Raw genomic sequence first — 18,863 nt, 5'->3', positions numbered from 1 at the left:
TGCGAGGCATTTTGTGAACGTGGGATGGTGGAGGCTCAGCTGTGGTCAACGACGGCGTGAGAATCGAGTGCGATGCTCAGCCCTGCGTGTCCCCAACGGCTTGTGCTGGAGAAGGCCCTCGCCCCAGCGCAGGGCAGCGGGGCAGGAGGAGAAGCGCTACCTTCCCCCAGCGACACCGCAGCTGTACGGGGAGCAGCCTCCCACGATGGGGACTTCATAACAGAAACGGGGGAAGAAATCCTGCCTGGGATGCATTGGTGATACATATCTTGGATCTCACTGTCCTATCACGGCTCAATTTAGTCTGCTATCAAATCTGTCCCTTCAAAAACTGGTGACGGCTTTTAGAGATAAAATGTTTCACAGTAAGAAAAAAATGTGCCTGTGACGGTAAGTTCAGAGAGACTTTCGGTGTGCGGAGCCTGGCCACCCCGTGCAGCCCGGGCTGTGCGGCGGCTGGTGCCGGGAGATGTCTCATCGTGCTGCATTCACCTCTGCAACGGTCCCTGTGAAACAGGTGTACACACACACGTGTGCACGCACACACACTTGTGTTCTGCAGCCCTTTTTGAGGAAAAGCCCTCACTGACTTCAGTGGGTGTTTTCATCCATCCTGAGCGCCGGTGGGTAGAAGTTTTGGGTTGCGAGACATCTTGCTGGAGGTCTGTGCCCTCCTTCCACCCACGGTGGGGGGACGTTGCGATGGGGAGAGCTGCCTGGCCCGCACTGCCAGCAGGTGAATCTTCCCTTGGGAAAGCCCTGGCAGGAGCAAGGCGAGCCACCCTGCTTGGGGCTGCACCGAGCATCACCAGGCTCCGGCACAGGAACCAGCACGGCCCAATGCCCTGGCCAGCCGGGGGCCAAGGAAAGCGGCAGTGGTCCTGGGGAAACGCCTAAAAGGCCATGGGGGCTCAGGGACACGGCTGGGGCCCTGGGAGGCCCACGGTGGGGACAGCCTGGCTGCCCTGGGATGAGGTGCTCCCCGGCTGGACTCTGGTGCGTGCCGCTGGCAAGAAGCAGGATAAGCCGCCGGTTCACCTCCCTGGTGGCTCCTCTCACCTCCAAGCAAAGCAAGGCACACACATCCTCGCTGTCCACAGCGCGCGGGCAAGGCGTGCTCGTTGCTTCTTCTGCAGCTCCCGGTTTACCTCGTCTGCTGGGTGGCTTATTGACCCACATTTGCCTGCCATTATTAAAAGAAGGCTTTTTCGATAAGCAATCGATTCCTAATGGAACCCTGATACTCATCTGTCAGAGGCAATGGGTCCCACAGGGCAGGATCCTGTGGCCAGACCCAGCACGGGCATGTCGGATGGATTTTTTTAATGCGTTGGTCAATAAACTTCCATTTTCTCAGGCTGTGGAAGAATAAGCAGCCTGAGAATAAGCAGACTACAGAGCCTCAGAAGTATTTCTGTAGCTTATGCTGTTGTCTAAGGGGAACTGATGAAGGTTTGCTTACGGTAGGATGGGGGACTTCAGAAAATATTTCCATTTAATAATACAGAAAATTATTTGAGTTTTTGCCAAAGTCTCCCACAGTGAGGGAAAAACATGCCTATCTGTTTCAGACATCGTTAAACCAGATGTGCTGCTCTTGGTATTCTGATCTCTCAATATGCTGGTTTAAATTACGGATTTCAATTATCATTTGGAAATGAACTTCCAGTTTTGTAATTGCTGCCATAAGTCACACAGATGTCCTTGCTGAATTCACAAGATGAAAACACAGCATTTCTGCATCAACTGTGTTCCCTTCAGTCTGCATAGTAATTGCCAAACTGCCACTTTTGATAAGGATTTGCGGAGTCACAGGCATTTACCCTCAGGGCTTTGTGAGAGGGATCCACTTCCAAGCAAGCCAGCTGCTGGAGGTGCTCTGAGACGATGTGGTCCGTCTGCAGGGGAGAGAGAGAGGGCTTTAGGTAGCGGGACTCAGGCAGCAGCTGCTGTAAGGTGCTCTATTTTTCCACTGAGAAAGTGTGATTCTTTATGGTGTGCCTTTTTTTTTGCATTTCCCTAATACGTGAGATCTCTTTGCTGACTTAGAGGGACTTTTGGGTGGGATCCAAAGCCTGCACATGTTGCTGAGCCAGGATCAGACCATACCTTCTGTGCTTCGTGGCTTTTCGTTCACTGGAAATGGAAAGATTAGTTCTCTTGCTGTCCGAGTGGTAATTACCATGCAAAGGAAATCACTCCAGACGGTATTTGCAAAATAGGGGAACGTACGGCAGGAGACTGATTTTCGTATTTTTGAGCTTCTCGGCTGATGAACTCAAACCACATTTACTGCGCTGAAAAGGGTGTTAGGTAATTCAGCACTGAAGTTCAAATGCTGGGGCAGTAAATTGGATTAGGAAAGAATGAAGAGTCTGATCTCCATCCTTTTGCTTTTCACATCTACTCGGCTTTATCTACTTAACCCATGCAGCCAGCAAGGCGATGCTGCAAGTGCTGCCAAAGGTAAGGGACATTTCCGTGTCACTGCCTAGCGTTGCAGTGTTTCTTATGACCATTTGGTTAATACCTAGGTGAAATACTCCTGAAATGACAGGTAGAGTGCTGTCTGGGCAAAAGTTGGATCTTTGTGCATATAGTAAATGCACTTCACATCATTAATATGACACAATGACTGTGACATCAGAAGAAGGTAAAGGATTGTAATTCCTTCAGTCAGCATTCACCAGCCATTGAGCTGCTCTTCAGACTTCTTATTGCTGGCACCAGTGAAGGCTGATGCAACCATATTGACCGAGGCCGCCTGTCCCCATGGAGCGTGTTGGCGCCCATGCCTTCGGGCGGCCAGACCCCGTCCCCTGCCACGGCCGGGAGCGGCTGACCGTACCCAGCCCCCTGTTCCGGTGGGGACCACCAAATACATCTAACTCACGGCTCGAGGTGAGCTCAGGCTGGAACAAGTAACAAAAATTGCCTGTGTGCTGATAATGCTGTCTGGACTCCTAAGTGGATGACAATTTTCATGTATTTTTCACAAAATACCCTGGCCTTTGTGAGCCTTGGCACTGCAGCATTCTGGCTTTGCAAGTTTTATTTTTTCAGACTAAAGAGGAATGGGAGCTTGTCGATATGATGAGTGTATAACTTAGCTACATTTTTTCTTTCTTAAATTAAGATTATTTCTTTCTTAAATATAAAGTATGCAATTTCATAGCATTTTGGACAACTGCTTACACCAGGCTGACAGAGATACAGTCGGGACTGTCTTGCTTTTTGCAGTGCAGGTAATAAATGTAAGTATCTGTTCTTTTCCTTTTCATAAATGCTTTCTGTTAAAAAACCACTATGGGCTGAATGCCAATCAGTATCAAGTAATCTCCATGTAAGTGCTATTGACGGTTTCTATGTAAAATGGGGACGTTTTGTTACTGCCGTGCAGGCAGCGGCAGAGCGCTGCCAGAGCGAATGCCTCGGCATGACCAGCATCTCACCAGCCCCCCGGCACGTGGCGTTGGGGCGTCGGGCTGCATGTCACTTGGACCGATGCGACCCAACGGCAGGGCGTGCATCGCTACCCCCAGGAGGAAAGGCAGTGGCACTGGGGGACCAACACTTAACTTCAGGTGAAAAGACGGCTTTGGCAAAGCTGAGACCAGAGGGCCAGGGTACACCCCGCGCCTTGCGCCGGGCTGCAGCTGCCCGTCAGTTTGCATGCCGGCACGCTAATCCAAACCAGGGATCACAGGCCACGGCGGGGGCTGCCCTTGCCAGAGCTTCACTTACCAGCTCCGGCTGGAAGGCGACCAGCGACCTGTGCAGCCACGTCAGGCTGCGGCTCTGGCCCTCGCAGTGGCGCAGGCCCAGCGCTCCCGCAGCATCGGCATGGGCGATGCAGAGCTCTCCATGCTGGATCAGCCTCAGCCAGGTGTAGTTGAACTTTTGGTTCTGTGGGGAGAGACCGGGGAGAGCTGTGACCCTGCTCGCCTTCTCCTGGTGGGGCAGGCTGCTCGGGGCTGGCAAGCAGCTGGCAGAGGCTCTCCTCACGTTCCTCCTGCCCTCACCCGGGACCGGGGGATGAGGAAAGATGTGATCCATGGGAACACCTTTCCTATGGATTTGCAGAGCTAAAAAGCTCAGGACAGCCCCGGTGCAGGCTCTGGGAGCGACTCCCACCGCAGCAGCCCAGACTCCAAAGGGGATTGCTGCACGCTCCTCTGCCCTGCCACCTCTCCAGGCTGTACCCTGGTGGTGGGGTGCAAATGGACAAACCCCCATACACAACAGGGCACCGACCTGCACGCTGGCCTGTGCCAGTGGTGAGCAATTAGCGGGGAACTGCCTAAGAAATGCTGCCTGTAAAGGAAGGGAGAGGCTGTCCACAGCAGCTGCTTCCCATCTAGTGACAGAATGTGGCTGGATGTTCTGCAGCAGCACAGCACAAAACACAGGCTTGTATTTAAATGTTTCTCCCCATTTTCACGTGCAGGCTCATGGCTTTATCGAACTTTCCTATTCCAGCTGAATTTGCCGGTTCTGGGGTTGTTGCTTGGCTACAGGCTTTGCAAACCAAGGCAATTCCTGCCCCTTGCTGCTCCCAGGCATTGTTTGGCTGTGTCCCCCAGTGGGAAGGACTGCTTTAGCTCCCAGGGAAAGAGCAGGTCACCATGGGGAGGTACAGGAGCTCTATGCCATGCACCAAAAATAGTATTACATACTCAGTATGCAGGGTATCCTTACCTTGTTGTTAACATCACACGCCTCAAAAGCTAGAGTAGTGTTTTCCACAGTGATGCATCTTGCCATGGCTATGTTAACAAGCTAGAAAATAGCACCAAAATGCAAATTTAGACATAAATTCCCAAGAAAGAGGAGAGGCTGTTACACTGCAGTTAAGCTGCTGGATTCACAGGACACTGATTAATACTGTCCACTTAACTGAGTGAAGCAGAGATGATGTGTCATAGTCCTTGGAGGGGTGTGTAAATGCACATGTGGTCCACTACATATGTTTTTCTACTGAGGGAAGCTTGAAACCAGCCCTTTCCAGAAATGTTCAAGGCTGGATGAGACACATTCTTTTTTGGGTTTTTTTGGGTATAGCTAATGTTCCTGCTCTGCAAATCCCCAAAACAACAGCTCCCAACAATAACAACTGCAGAATCCCTTCCCGTTGCTACACCGTGAAGGAGGCGAGCAGCCTCTGCGCACAGCTGACGCAAGCAGCTGGTGGTCCCATCCCGGCTCCAGCCAGTCCCTTCCCAGCTGGGGCACAGGGCCCTGGGCTCCGGCAGCCCGCCATGGACCCCGCGGCCAGCCCCAGGGAACGACTCCATCACTGTATGTGATGCGCTCGGTGCCTCACCCCGAGGTAACTCTTCGTGTTTTCCATCCAGGTTGGTTGTCTTGTTACCTGTCATCAATGGGGAAACGCAGACGTGGTCCCCCAAAGCGGGGAACCCCGGCAGAAACATCATCATTAAGCTATTTTTAACTGAACTGCCATTACCTCGCACTGGTGGGGAGAAAGAGAGGATGAGTGAGCACCGCACCCTGGGTAGTGCAGACCAGATGTTTCTCTGAGCGTGTGCATTCGGCCCCCAGCTTGCTGCGAGGGAGCATCAGGCTCTGCTCCTTCGCTCGGCTTCTCTTTGCTCTTTCTCCCTGCAGCTGTCCCCCACCGGCCAGCGCCAGCGTCCGCACAGAGCATGCTCCGCAAGAGGCATTTTCTGAATGCTGTTCATATGGCATGTTCAGAGGTCGCTCAGGAGTACGGGAGATTATATGGGAAAGCTGAAAACACTGGACTGAGCTCTGCCAGCCCCCTCCGGTTCCTGGGCTGAAGCCCACCGCGCTGCAGGGACTCACGGCTGCAGAGGGCTTGATCGGCCACAGTCTGCAGGCACCGGCACCGGCTCCTCAGACAACCCCAGCAGTGCTTCAGTCCGGGCTGCTCACATCTCCGATTCCTTGCAAATGCCATTCCTTCTCCTTCTTTCAAAATTTCTGAAGAACTTATGAATTAATCCCAGTGAACAAATAGGCTATTCAGAAAACAGTTTTCAAGTAACTTTGGATAGTGTTCAGCACAGCTGGAATTTGCAGAGCTAGCTGAAAAACAGATTTTCTGCCCTATTAAATTTTGAGAATGAAGATAAAAGAGCGATTCAGGTGGCCTGAATCAGGACAAAGCAAGGCAACATCTTGAAAATTTTCACAAACTGAAAATTTTCACTCTGAAAAGCTGAGGTTCTGGTTCAGTTGAAACAGAGGTCTCTCTATATGGTCTAACTGTTTTGCACTGAATTTGACATTAAGTTTTATTGCTCTGCTTGAAACAAAAGAGCTGAAAAAGTGAATATTTCTCAGGCAAATTCCATTTTTTTATGTTCTCAAGACTATCACTGCTAACTCTTTTTTAAAAAAGTCACTGAAGCTGATGTTTCACTGAAGCCTTCGTTCTAATCCAAATGGTGCTTTCTGGAAGGCAATGCAGGGACACAGGCTTTCAGCTGTACCGCAGTTTCGGAGCGGCTGCCCCAGCAGACAGCCCTCAGTTCCTGTGCTTACAGCTGCTCTGAGCAGCGAACGGCCGCTGCTGCCACGCTGAGACTGACAGACGCATCCAAATGGATGCACAGCTCTTAATCCACTAAAGTGCCCGAACCCAGCAGCTTTCTATAGCTTTTCCACGAGTGCCGAGAGGTCACCCAGAGGAAGCACAGCGTCCCTCCCTCTGCTCTCTGCAAAGCTACCCTCCCACACCTTCATGGCTCGATCATAAAAGTAATGCACCGGCTGCGGCTGGCAAAGAGCCTGACTTGATCCCTAGGGATCCCTGTGACGGGGAACCGTCACGTTACGCCCTTGGCCCACAGACAAGCCTGAAACGCAGCCAAATGGTTGCTGTGCTTTTTCCTGGCTCCCAGAAGGGCCGGTGCAGTAACTGGAGGCCGTGCGCCTTCACAGGGATGGAGGGGACAGGCAGTTCTTGTTCTCGCTCCTCAGGCTGTGCCAGCCCTGCGGTCACCGGCTCCTGGCCACCTCCTCTTGGCAAGTGCTGCTCCTGCCGCGGCACTGGGAGACGGGGATGGGTGGGGAAGGCAGCAAACACTTTAGTTTTCATTCCTGGCATTGCTGTAATTTTTCTGACAAACCAGGTATTTTACTTTTGTTATTGCAGTTATAACTAGATTGCAATTAACGTTGTATCTTTTCTGGGAGGAATATTTGAGGTTTCTGAACGTTCAAAGCAGCAGCCGATATTCTGCTCAGGCTCAGGGCTGGGCCAAATTCAGAACACCCATTTTATTCTTCTTTAATTCGCCTTTTAACGTTGGTGAAGTGACACTGAACACCCGTGGAGTAGCTGCACAAGTAGGACCCTGTGCCAGAGATCACCACAAGTTCCCCGGCGCAGAGATGGAGGGATGGCGGAGGAGAAACGGAGCCTGACCCGGTTACACTCCTCAGCCACCCAGCCAGCAAGGGGCTTGTGGGGAGGCAGGACGGAGGACTTAATCCAAAATGCACTTTAAGGTGTTTTCTGCCCACTGACCACTCCCGAGGTGCAGGCTTCACCTGCGCTGGAGAAACGCCAGGACTCCTCCAGGCTGCTGCCCTGCCCGTCTGCAGGCAGCGCAGAGGAAAAGCAGATTTCTGCTGCGCTCTGCTGGCGACAGAGCACCGGTACAAACCCTGCCTGCGCCTGGGGCCCCGGCCTCCTGCCCTTGCCTGCCTGCGCTGCCCAGGCACCGCTAATCCACACCGAAAAGGAATTTCTCTCTCCTGCCGTGGCCAAAAAGCTGTGCAGGTAGGGAGGACGCTGGACCTCCCGCCCTGGAGGCACATCCCCTGACCATGACTGTTGCATGGGCAGCTCATCTGGTGTTTAAACACTGAACTGGCTCTTCAACGGGAAATAGTCTCTTGGAATTGTGACCTATTTCTTTATAAAAATACTGGGGAATCCAGACCACCGTGACATATTAAATATTCAAAAATGTTACCAAATGCCAGGGAAGCAACTCAGAGACAAGTGTACTGGGGTGCTACCAAGTCCCTAGCCAGCCACTGAAAACACGTTTAAATGAAGGATAGCAAGTCATTTGGGTACGTACCAGCCCGCTGGCTTTAACCAGGGGAGCTTCCAGGTCTGGGTAGACGTTCTCCAGGTACCACCTGAAGCTTTTGCACTGAAGCTTCTTTCGCAGTTGGATTTGTTGAGTCAGGTCGCCGACATCCAGGTTTTTCAAGACTAAGTGGTAAGCGTGGCCATAGAATAACTCCTTGTACTCATCCAGCCAGACCTCTGCAACGCGGGCCAAGTTCCTCTCCACCGTTCTCACCCGATCTTTCGGGAAGGAATAAGGATTGTCGTTCCTGAAAATGTGCCCAACTCTGGAGCACGGAACAATCTCAATCTCTCCCCCGCACATCCAGACCTGAGAAACAGAGGTTCCTTTGATAGAAACACGGGCAAATGTTGGGTGCTGGCTTTGTGCAAGCCAGAAGAGAAGCAGAGAAGTAAGTAAACTGGTGGGAGGGACAGGGACTCCAGCATGGGGCTGCCCTGGGGAGACCCTGGCTGAGCCCCAAGCACCTGAGCCAGGCTGGCGGGGATGCAGGCGTGTGAGAGCAGCATACCTTGAATGAAATCTCCATATTTTCACCTCCCCAAACATCCAGTCCTGGGTCATACATTCCCAGCTCAAAAAAATACTTCTTATCGATGGAAAACAGGCCACCTGCCATGACCGGGCACCTGGGAACAGAGGAACCACACAGTGCGTCAGCTGGTCGGGAAGCGCCCGTCCCTTTCCCCTTGCTTTGACGAGGGAATCATTGACAAGCTGCGGGCTACTAAATGCTCGGGGACAGTGCCTGAGCCTGCACTTACAGAGACAGCAAGGACCACCCTATTTGTCACTTCACTGCAGGCTGACAGATGGAACATTAAAATAGATGATATTTGGGTGGCTTTACCCAGTCTGAAAGCCGTAATGGGGCATGGAAGGGAAAAATGCAATGGTACATTCCCCCGGCCCTGGCAGCACCAGCAATACGCCAGCAGTGCCGCAAGAGGTGAGAAAGGCTTGCTGGGCTTTGCCCATGTCTGACGATGTGATTGCCCACGGTGTACCATTGCCTCTATTGTCCTTACAAGCAAAGGAACATTTGGCCTCGAAGGAGCCTTTGCTGCTAAATTATTAACAAAGGAACAGGTTAGTTCACAAAGCTCTCACATTTGCTTTTTTTTTACCTTATTATATCAGTTTCCTTGATTTTATTTTTCTCGATGACCTCTTGTGGAATCTGCCTCCATCCAAAATTCATTGGCCAAGTAAAAATCCCGCGCTGAAAGTTGTCCACGGTCATGTAACTAAATGGCGAAAAGATTGGGATGACTAATTCTGAGTCACATTCCTGATTGAAATGTCACCCTTAATAAGTGAAGATGAATATCTGTACATAATTAAAACAGGATTTTAACAAATTTCATCAGGAATCTTCTTCATGTACTAAAAGTCATGAAAAAGGGAAAAGGTGTGTGCGATAAACGAAGGGGCCACGTCCACTGCTAATGTTAATTTCTGGTGTACAGCAACGTTACGTATCCCTTGTGAAACGCTGCTGAAGGCCAGTTAGAAGGTCTGGACCTGTGTCTTCCTGTAATTAATGTGTTGGTGGTTCCAGCAGGAGGCTTTGCTCAAGCAGCTGGCGTGGATTCTGGGTTTCCCAGGGGCGTGAGCTGCCTTACCTCATGTCCTTGTCGCTGATGACCTCGATGACGGGGCAGGCAACCTTGGCCCGGCTCAGGCGGACCCTCTCCAGCAGCGGCTCCAGCCACCCCACATTGCACTCCACGTGTGAGTCCAGGAACGTCAGGACACTGCCTGCGGCAGAGGCCAGGGCAGCATCAGGCCTCAGGCACCCCATCCCACGCCGGCCGGCCTCCCTGGGTGCCCTGTGGGCTCAGGGTGCTGCTGACGGTGCCACGACCCTCCATGGCTCCCAAAACCCTCCCAGCCATAGCCCAGAGCATGTTTTCACCGCTCCGCCATCGCGGCCTGCAGAGCGAAGCGGAGCGGCTCACTGGCAGAAACGGCCATTTCGGTGCCGACACAGCCCGGCCCGTGCAGGCCGTGGAGCTGGGGCGGCCTGTCTGGAGATCCTGACTGCCACTTGCTAGGGCCGTGCTGAGGTGCCGGACAAGCAGCAGCTCGTCCCCTCGTCAGACCCTTCTGCTTTGCATATAGAAGATGCCCTTAGTTCATTAGGAGGGGACTAAAACTCAGTGCTGGAGACGGCTTATCGGCACCTCTCGGGGGGTCCAGACAGGGCTATAAAATGGCTTTCGTCCTACCTTTGGCGATCTCCGCTCCCGCCAGTCTGGCCCGTATTAGACCGTGCCTCTCCTTGAGATGGAGGATCTTCACTTTTGGGAACCACGACATGTATTTGTCCAGCTTCTCTTTGAGGTACTCTGCAGAGAAGGAGAGGGTGAGGTTGACTTACCCATTTTGCACCCACCTCCAGGGTGAAAAGCAGCGGGCAGATTTTCCCTGGAAGCATCTCCAAACACACCAGGGTCCTCAGGTCGGGGGCACGAACATCTGGGCACAGATGCAAGGCTTCTGGTGCATGGCATCACAGTCTGAGCCTGCTCTCCGGTGAAACTCCCAGCTGTGTCAGTGCCAGCAGGTTTAGGCTGAAGTTGGTAAGTTTAAAAATCTTTGTTGGAGACGTGTCTCCTGGTACTCTGTGACGGGTGTTGCTGCTTGGTCCTGGGGGCTCGCCACAGGCTGCCCGGCTCTGCATCGGCACAAACCCGGCGGATGCAGCAAAGGTGGACCCGTACCCGGTGCTGGGCGAGCGCAGTGACTCGCTGCACTCAGGAGACATGGGAAGTGGAGAGCAGCAAGTGCAGGGCTTTAGGTGACAGGCCATGAGCAAAATCCCAGTGGCCTCACTTGGGTAGTTCATGATCCAAACCAGGTATCGAACGGTTGTTCAAAGACTCAAAAATGAGGGATTTTTTTCTTCATTGCACTATAATTGCAATTAAAATCTGGTTGTAAATTTTTTTTCCTTTGCCTAAAAAAATATTTTTTTGTGCTGTACAAATTTCTCGATATTAAGCACCACATGTAAAGACTCAGCCCGGGTTTAAAATGCACGAGGGTTTGCTGTGGCACATCTCTACTTTTCAGGTTGCTTTTGTCATGGTTTCCCATGGCTGTGGAGGCAGCTGGTGGTAAACTCTCATGAAAAAGAGGGTGTGAGAAAAGTGGTTTGGGGGACTCGAGCGCCGGGCAGCCCTGTGCACAGGCGGTTTCCCCCCGGCAGAGAAGCCCAGGAGCCTCTGCTGCGGTGCTGCGGCTGCTGCTGGTCCAAGTGCTTCGTTTGGAGCCAGCCACCCACTTACATTGCTCGGTCTGCAGGGAGGACCCCCAACCTCCCTCACCGATGGGCTTCACTGGTGCTCTTTGGTTTTCCTCAGGAGAACATTGGCATTTCAAAAGCCAGTTAAAAGCTTTGAAAGGCTCCAAAGGTGAGACATTTGTGGACATGTTTGCTGTAGGTTATTGCTGCTGTTACTTGGATTACAGCAATGCAGGGCACAGCTCTCCCTAATTCACCCACACTCGCGAGGTTTCAGTTGCAGATGTTCACTGGCTAATGAGCAGATACAAAGGGAAGTCACAGGGAGAAAATGAAGAGGAAACTTGAAAAGATGCTTTTGAGGGGAAATGGTATGAACATGTTTTAATGATTATTTTAAAAATGAGCAAACTGAGTCTTTTTCCTCTTTTTTGCACCTATTGTCTTGTTGCACTGTAGGCTCTTTGTATGCGTGGCATGAGCTCTGAAGTTTGCCTGAGACAGCACTTTCCCTGAAGAACCAGCAGCTGGAAAATTACATCATTCCTAATTTTTTAAGGGCTGAAGTCAGCAGAGAGCCAAAGCATTACAAAGCAGAGGCTCGATATCATCTGGAATGCCTGTGAGCATGCATGCAAAGCCACTGTGCACGTGCAGATGCCCGGCTCACCACTGCTCTTACTACAACTGCCCCATTCTCTGAGAAACCTGGGAAGTGCGTGCTATTCCTCCCCTGCCACCAGCACTGAAAACATGGGGGGCACTCGTCTGGAAACTGCACAGAGAAAGGTGACAGTGTCTATTTTATAAATGCACAAGCCCTCAAGCCAGGGCACCCTGAAGATGCGTGGGTCGGGTGGGACCAAGCTCCCTGGTGCCCCTGGACCACAGTGCCTCCTCCAGCCTCCAGCACATGTGCAAAGCAGCGCACGAGTATAAACTTAGTGATGCACAGCTGTAAATGTAGCAGCTGTTTAAGTGAGTGAACTGGGATGGGAGAGATGTGAATGATAAAGTCTAGCAGGGTGTTGGGCAAGAGCCGCAGCTCGATCCACCACAGCCACCCCCCAGTGCCCATGTGGCCTCTGATCCCCCTCATCTGCAAAGATAGCAGCACAGGCTTGCTGCACTTCAATACATCGAAAGGAGAAAATGCGATTTCTTTCTACTATTCAGAATTGAATTACAGAGAACAAATTGTATTTTCGCCTCAAGTTATATTAGTTTCATAAAGGTAGAAGAAGTTTCACCTACCTTTAGTGCTGAAGTCATCCACTAAAATGACTTCTTCAATCAGGTGCGGAGGAGATCTGCTGAGGACGCTGTGAACGGAGCGGAGGAGGGTGGACCACACTTCATCCACAAAGCACATGATGATGGTGGTGGTCGGGAGGTCATCGTGAACCCGCTGCTCGGAGCACCTGCAACGGCAACACGGGCTCACAGGCGACAGCCGGTCACATTCCTGAAAATCTCCAGGCTTAGGGTTTATTGGGAAAATGCGCAGGGAGGGGGGAATTGCCAAATGTGAAATATGGAGGCAAACCCCTGCAATGGGATTTTGTTGGGAGAGGGAGCAGAGGGGTGAGCGGGGGGAACCCCCCACACAGCCCCAGGGCCCCTCTCGTGGGCAGTCCCGTGGGATAGGATGCACTCACTCCTTTCTAACAGGGACCTCTTTTTCCCTTCCTACCCCCAGGTGATAATATCTCCTTTCTGTGAGCAAACAGTGCAAAGGCCCTGGGGCGTGAGGCCAATCCCAGCTCTACACTACTGGCCTCGGGGAATCCTGTGGGGAAAGGATCCCCGTGCGCTGGGTGCCCTCCCGCAATGCTCCGAGCACCCGCAGGGCTTGGGATCCCAGGCTGCGCGAGATAGCCTCGCTGGAAAAAAAGAATTGGTATTATGTTCAAAATGCAGGGAAATGGCCATTTCCATGAAGGGTTACTAGGCACAGCAACTTGTCAAACATGCAGACAGCGAGGAATAGTCACCTAGTCCAACTTCTGCACCTAACTCAGGGGATCGTGGAGGAGGGGAAAACATTCAAGCATCCAAATTTCATGTACGACAGTACTGGCGGCTCTGCTCCCTGAGCACCCCGTATCTCACACCCTGAGTGCCCACACCTCCGAAGGGATGCCCCGGCACGGCCAGCCGTGCCCCGAGCCCACATGCAGGGGCTCCGAGCGGCGCCTGCTTCCCTCGCAAACAGCCAGCGATATGCATCGGCGGACCCGAGGGAGTGATAAAATTTCTCCCCTGTCTATGAGTTTGTCATTTTATTCTGTGACAGCCAAAAATGCAGTGGCTGGGTCAGGCCTGTGTCTTCAGCGTTTGAACAAAAGGTCGATGAGCAGCTTTTCTCATCTTCCATTTGCAATTCAAGCACTGCTTTGCTGCGTGCCTTGGGGAGCGGGGCTCCCTCAGCTCTCCTATCTCCGAGTGGATCTCCAGGCCTGCATAACGCCTGGCAGAGTGCTCCTCTCCCCCAGACTGGCCGGTTTATCCCAGAATACCCATGGATTGCTGGGACGTGCTTTCTCTCTCTTGTCAATAAGCTGAAGTCTGATAGCAGGTTTTTCTCTCTTGTCCTTCCAGAGCAGACCTCCTGCAGGCAGGACAGGCACCAGCCTATCTGCGGGTGCAGAAAATGAATTTCTCGGTGATGAAAACACTGTTCACTCTGCTGTCAACAACAGACAGAAAACAGGGACAGGTATATGGGAGCGTATGGAAAACTGACTTCTTGTTCTTCTGTGTTAATGAATGGGCCCTCAGGTTCGGCTGGTGCCAGCTCAAATGCTGACGCCAGGGCACTGCGCAGCTCAGAGAAGAAAATTCAGAGGTACTTCACAGCTTCACAGCTAATGAGAAGTGCTCTGAGTAAGTGAAAATAACCCCAGAATTACTCTCTGTCACAGTCCTTGGGACGTGTCTTTCCTTCTCCTTCTGTAGCCTGGTTCACCTCGGGCAGCAGCCAGGGCTGGCTCAGCCAGGAGATGATGTGCTGCTTGATATGGTTTGGTTGGAAACCATAACAGTGTTGGCCCGTGGAGATGGGACCTCTCTGCAGCGCAGGGGGGTGGTTTGGGCACGCCGGCAGGACTCCCAGGGTCGATGGAGAGAAGTCAGGGACTGAACTGCTGGGGGGGTCACTTGCGAGAAGGAGACAGAACAAGGGACAGCAAAACTAGGAGAAAAAAGGTTAATTTGCAGTTGCTCCTACAGCGAACCCAAGGAGGCAGCTCATGGAGGGAGGAGGGACAGAGGCCATGGAAAAAGCAGGAGGCAGCTGCTGAGCACAACAGCTTTCATTGCATGGAGAGAGGGATGTGAGAGCAGCTGAGAAAATGCAGCCGAGACCCAAGCCATGCGTGCAGCCAGGCAGTACCTGCGAAGAGGACTTTTCATTAGCAGCAGACAGGCTCTTGGCCAAAGCCTGCATGTACTCCGGGCAGCTAGAAAGCGTCCGCGCGAGGGCGATGGGAAACCTCAAACTGAGGAACATCTTTTTCTCACTTCTTACCTAAAGAAGTAGGATTTCTAGGCAGAGAGCAATGGGTCTGTTATTGTTGACCCCCAGCTAAAGATATTTCACAATGTCCTGTGTGAGTTTGGGCTCCATTTCTTTGCTAATGTGCTGGTATTGGCTGGGATAGAGTTAACTCTCTTCATAGTAGCTACTATGGGGGCTATGTTTTGGGTTTGTGCTGAAAACAGTGTTGATAATAGAGATGTTTTCATTACTGCTGAGCAGTGCCGACACAGAGTCAAGGCCTTTTCTGCTCCTCACCCCACCCCACCAGCGAGCAGGCTGGGGGGGCACAAGAAGCTGGGAGGGGTCACAGCCAGGACAGCTGTCCCAAACTGACCAAAGGGATATTCCACACCATATGGCATCATGCTCAGCATATAAAGCTGGGGGAAGAAGAAGGAAGGGAGGGACGTTCAGAGTGATGGCGTTTGTCTTCCCAATTAATCATTATGCGTGATGGAGCCCTGCTTTCCTGGAGATGGCTGAACACCTGCCTGCCGGTGGGAAGCAGTGAATGAATTCCTTGTTCTGCTTTGCTTGCGTGTGTGGCTTTTGCTTTACCTGTTAAACTGTCTTTATCTCAACCCACGAGTTTTCTCACTTTTACTCTTCTGATTCTTTCCCCCATCCCACTGGAGGGGAGTGAACGAGTGGCTGTGTGGGGCTTAGTTGCTGGCTGGGGTTAAACCATGACAGCTAACTATATACATATATGTACATACATATATATTTTATACATATATACATATACAATACTTAATATATATAATCAATGTTAAGTAGAAGTCAAATAATTTTGAAATTCCACCCCTAAACAGGATTTTAAACAAAAATAGCCCACAGCCTTTATGTTCTGCTGACATCACCCTGAAAGTCAGCAAAATGTAGGCTCTTAAGTTGCTAAAATTGCTTTGGGAAAACGTCACCTTAGATCTGCTGCCCCCGAGTTTGGAAGCAGCCTGGCACTGAAGACCTGAGCCGCAGGGGTGCCCAGCCCCGTCCTCTCCCAGCTGGCAGGCGCAGCGGTGGTCCCTCCCCACGCCTGCCGGCACGGTTGCTAACTTACCCAGACCCTACCATGCCATGCAGCATGCGACTTTTTTTTTGCCAGACCAGGAAATCTGGATCCCTGTCTAAACCTGGATAGCTTGATTGTCCTAGAGAAGCTACGATGGTAGCCTGGGGAGAGGTCAGAGGCATGCAGGGACCTTCGTTGCCAGTGCTGCAGTGTTGGGCTGAAACGGGGTCCAGGGCTCCTGAACCGGGCTCTGCAGGGAGCACTCCCTGCAAGCCTCCTGGCCACCCCCGGCCTTCAGCTGTGTGGCTTGTGCATCTCGCTCCTCCTTGGTGGAACTCTTCCTGCACGCATTTCTGCAGAGGCGCGGTGCTCGGCAAGCACCAGCATGGTAAGTAAAGCTCAGAAAGCAGGAAGCGTTGCACTCGGACAGACGGACTGAAGGCTGCCACAGGACAAGTTTCCTGTTGGCCCAATTTCAGTGGTCTAGTCCAGCACTCCAGCAAGGATCAAGAGAGGAACTGTGGTCTAAGCTGGGAGAGACCAGAAGGATCCAGGAAAAAAGTAACGTGCCGTTTGATCACCAAGAGCTGCCAACAGCTGTTGCCGTGAGCTGGCCCTTATGACTTGATTTCTGCCGTGCCAGCAGGCTGAGGGCAGAGCCTGTGCAGGCTCCTGCCAGTGCCGGAATGCCCAGGGGAGCTCCCTGTGGCTCTGTGCCCCGGCACAGCAGCACACGTGCCCAGGCAGCACCATCAGGGATGCACCCCTGTTTGGCCAAGGCGTTCCCCATGACGCCCAAACAGCAATGCCGTCTCCTCCCGGGCAGGTGCGTGATTCACCAGAGGCAGGTGGGCTGCACTTATGGGTGCTCCGGGGAGGTGGGTTTCTGTTCCACAGCTCCAGGGCTTTGCTGTCAAAGACCAAAACACAGTGCTGGCTTTGAGCTGCCATGCTGCTTTTTCTGTGCACAGGTGGCTTCTGTAGCTGGCATCTTCTGCCTGCCAGAAAGCAGTCCTAGTCGTCTCCCTCCTTCCCTGCCCCATTCCTTCCCGTGCGGGACCTCACCTCAGCTCACAGGCGAGAACCAACAGTGCCGCGGGAACGTCTGTGTATTGTCCTGTGGGACAGGAGACAACTCACAGCACAACTCCCATTCCACCACACCCATGGTCTGCGAGTGTGGGAAGAGGGACATGGGAGGGTCTCTGCATGAGGCAGGTCTCTCATCTGCCAAGGGGCTGAGAGACATTTGCAGCAGGAAAAGCCAAGTGTAAGACGAACCTGTCATTCACCTGAATTGGCACCTTCCCTCGACCCTCCCCGCAGCTGTCCAGGCACAGCAGCTCAGGAGAGGGAGACCCTCCAGCCCCTTACCCCTTCCGTTCACAAGGCGCTGCCCACACCTTACCCTTTACCTTTCTATGGGTACCCCGGGGGGTGTGTGTGTGTCTTTTTTGAAGTGCAATACTGAGATTTGCAGAATCGGCTGCACATTTCGTGAGGACAGCTGTAACTGAACCACGGTTTTCCAGATCGGAACTCTGCGTCCCTCCCCATGTATGCCCATAGATCCGAGTCCTCCGAGTGGGTACCGACCACAGTGCTCCGCAGCACAAGGGGAGTGGTGCCACTGGTCTGTAGAAAGAAGCGCTCCCAGGGGCATCCCCTGGACCGCCTCGACTGCAGGCTGGCACGTGCTGTTTAATCACGTCAGCGCTCAGGACATGGCTTTGTCTCCTGCGGAGCCTTTCGGAGGTGCTGTTTAATCACGTCAGCGCTCAGGACGTGCCTTTGTCTCCTGCGGAGCCTTTTGGAGCCCCAGCGGGCCCTCCGGGCAGGGGAGGCTGTTGGGGTGCCTCTGCCTCGAGGGAAGGGCAGCGGCAGCTTGCAGGTGTGAGAGCACCTCTGGGGCAGGGAGGGCTTCTGCTGCCAAAACAAATCGACAGGGTGCAGGAGTGGTCCAGGAACCAAATGCATGAATATCAAAACCAAACAGTGCTCGGTGCTACACCTGATAAACCAGGTAAAATGAGCCCCATTGCCTGCCTCGTGTGCCCCAGCCTCTTTGGACAGCAGAGCTTAGCGGGATAAGACAATCTGCAAATTTACTCAGTTTTACGTTTAATAACTCTTACCTGGAAAGGCAAAAGCCATCTCACGGCTAGCATGCACGAAGCAAAGGCCTCGGTGTGCTCAGCAGCTCTCCCCAGGAGCCACCAAGCAGGTTCCGAGGGGCGCGGCGCAGGTATTTGTGCAGGGGAAGCAGATCTTACCCGGCAGGCCTGGTGTCCACTATGGCTCGGTCTACGGGGATCAAATCGCTGAGGTAGACGTTAAAGTTTCCTTCTTTCCATCTACTTTTTGCTTCTTCTTGTTTATCGTCAGGGACTGCAACAGGGTGCCCAAACTGGCCAGGAGCTTGGGGGTCTCTCGGGGCAAGCGTTGCATCCACAGACAAGACCCTGTGCATTCCCAGCCTGCTCCCGCCTGCCTCCTCCTGCCCGTCCTTCCCGGCGACAGGTGCCCTGGGAGCTGCTCCTTGTGTCGTACCCAGCGTCCAGCTCTGGCCATCCGGCGCCGCAGTCCCAGTGATGGCGTTCGCAGTATGGGCACCATTGCCTTTTTCGTTAGCGAGCTGCTGCTCTTTGTGCTTTTCTTGGCTCTTTGTGAAGTTCCCCGCAGAGTCGGATCCAAGATGCGGGACTGCTGGGCTGCCGGGTTTTATCCCCTCTTTGCTAATAAGGATGAAGTGGTTCTCGGAGGAAGTTTCCTTCTTTCCCACTTTTGTTTCCTCCTGCCCGGGCAGGGCTCCCAGCCCCGCTGCCCGGGGAAGCTGGCTGGCTTTCCCCGCCGTGCCGGCAGGTCGCTGCCGACTCCCGTTGGCGGCGTGTCCGGGTCCCTCCACCACCATCACCCCACCCCCGGCTCGCTGTCCGGGGGCTGGGGAAGGGGGCTTGTTGGGAG

At 52.9% G+C, this 18,863-nt stretch overlaps 1 protein-coding gene across 1 annotated transcript; it reads right to left on the bottom strand.

Moving 5' to 3' along the window:
* Window positions 1-1,757: 1,757 nt before the first annotated feature.
* On the bottom strand, window positions 1,758-18,369 carry GALNT5 (polypeptide N-acetylgalactosaminyltransferase 5). The gene is made up of 10 exons (XM_009273178.2): window positions 18,173-18,369; window positions 12,598-12,764; window positions 10,325-10,444; window positions 9,719-9,854; window positions 9,221-9,340; window positions 8,605-8,722; window positions 8,079-8,402; window positions 4,699-4,779; window positions 3,745-3,906; window positions 1,758-1,898 (listed from the first exon to the last, which is right to left on the bottom strand). The coding sequence occupies exons 1-10, from the start codon at window positions 18,367-18,369 to the stop codon at window positions 1,758-1,760; spliced, it is 1,566 nt and encodes a 521-aa protein (XP_009271453.2).
* Window positions 18,370-18,863: the final 494 nt, after the last annotated feature.

This window comes from Aptenodytes forsteri, unplaced genomic scaffold, assembly GCF_000699145.1.
Source record: "Aptenodytes forsteri isolate BGI_AS27 unplaced genomic scaffold, ASM69914v1 Scaffold174, whole genome shotgun sequence".
In the NCBI taxonomy this organism is placed as follows: Eukaryota; Metazoa; Chordata; class Aves; order Sphenisciformes; family Spheniscidae; genus Aptenodytes; species Aptenodytes forsteri.
Note: the sequence above shows the minus strand (reverse complement) of the source record. Positions and strands in the feature narration are given on the sequence as shown.

Excerpts from the sequence above, each read along its gene's own strand:
- GALNT5 (XM_009273178.2), bottom strand. The coding sequence starts at position 18,369 with ATGCACAGGGTCTTGTCTGTGGATGCAACGCTTGCCCCGAGAGACCCC. Across the intron at positions 8,403-8,604 it reads ATATGGAGATTTCATTCAAG|GTCTGGATGTGCGGGGGAGA; the intron begins GTATGCTGCTCT and ends TCTGTTTCTCAG. Across the intron at positions 3,907-4,698 it reads CGTGTGATGTTAACAACAAG|AACCAAAAGTTCAACTACAC; the intron begins GTAAGGATACCC and ends CTCTCCCCACAG.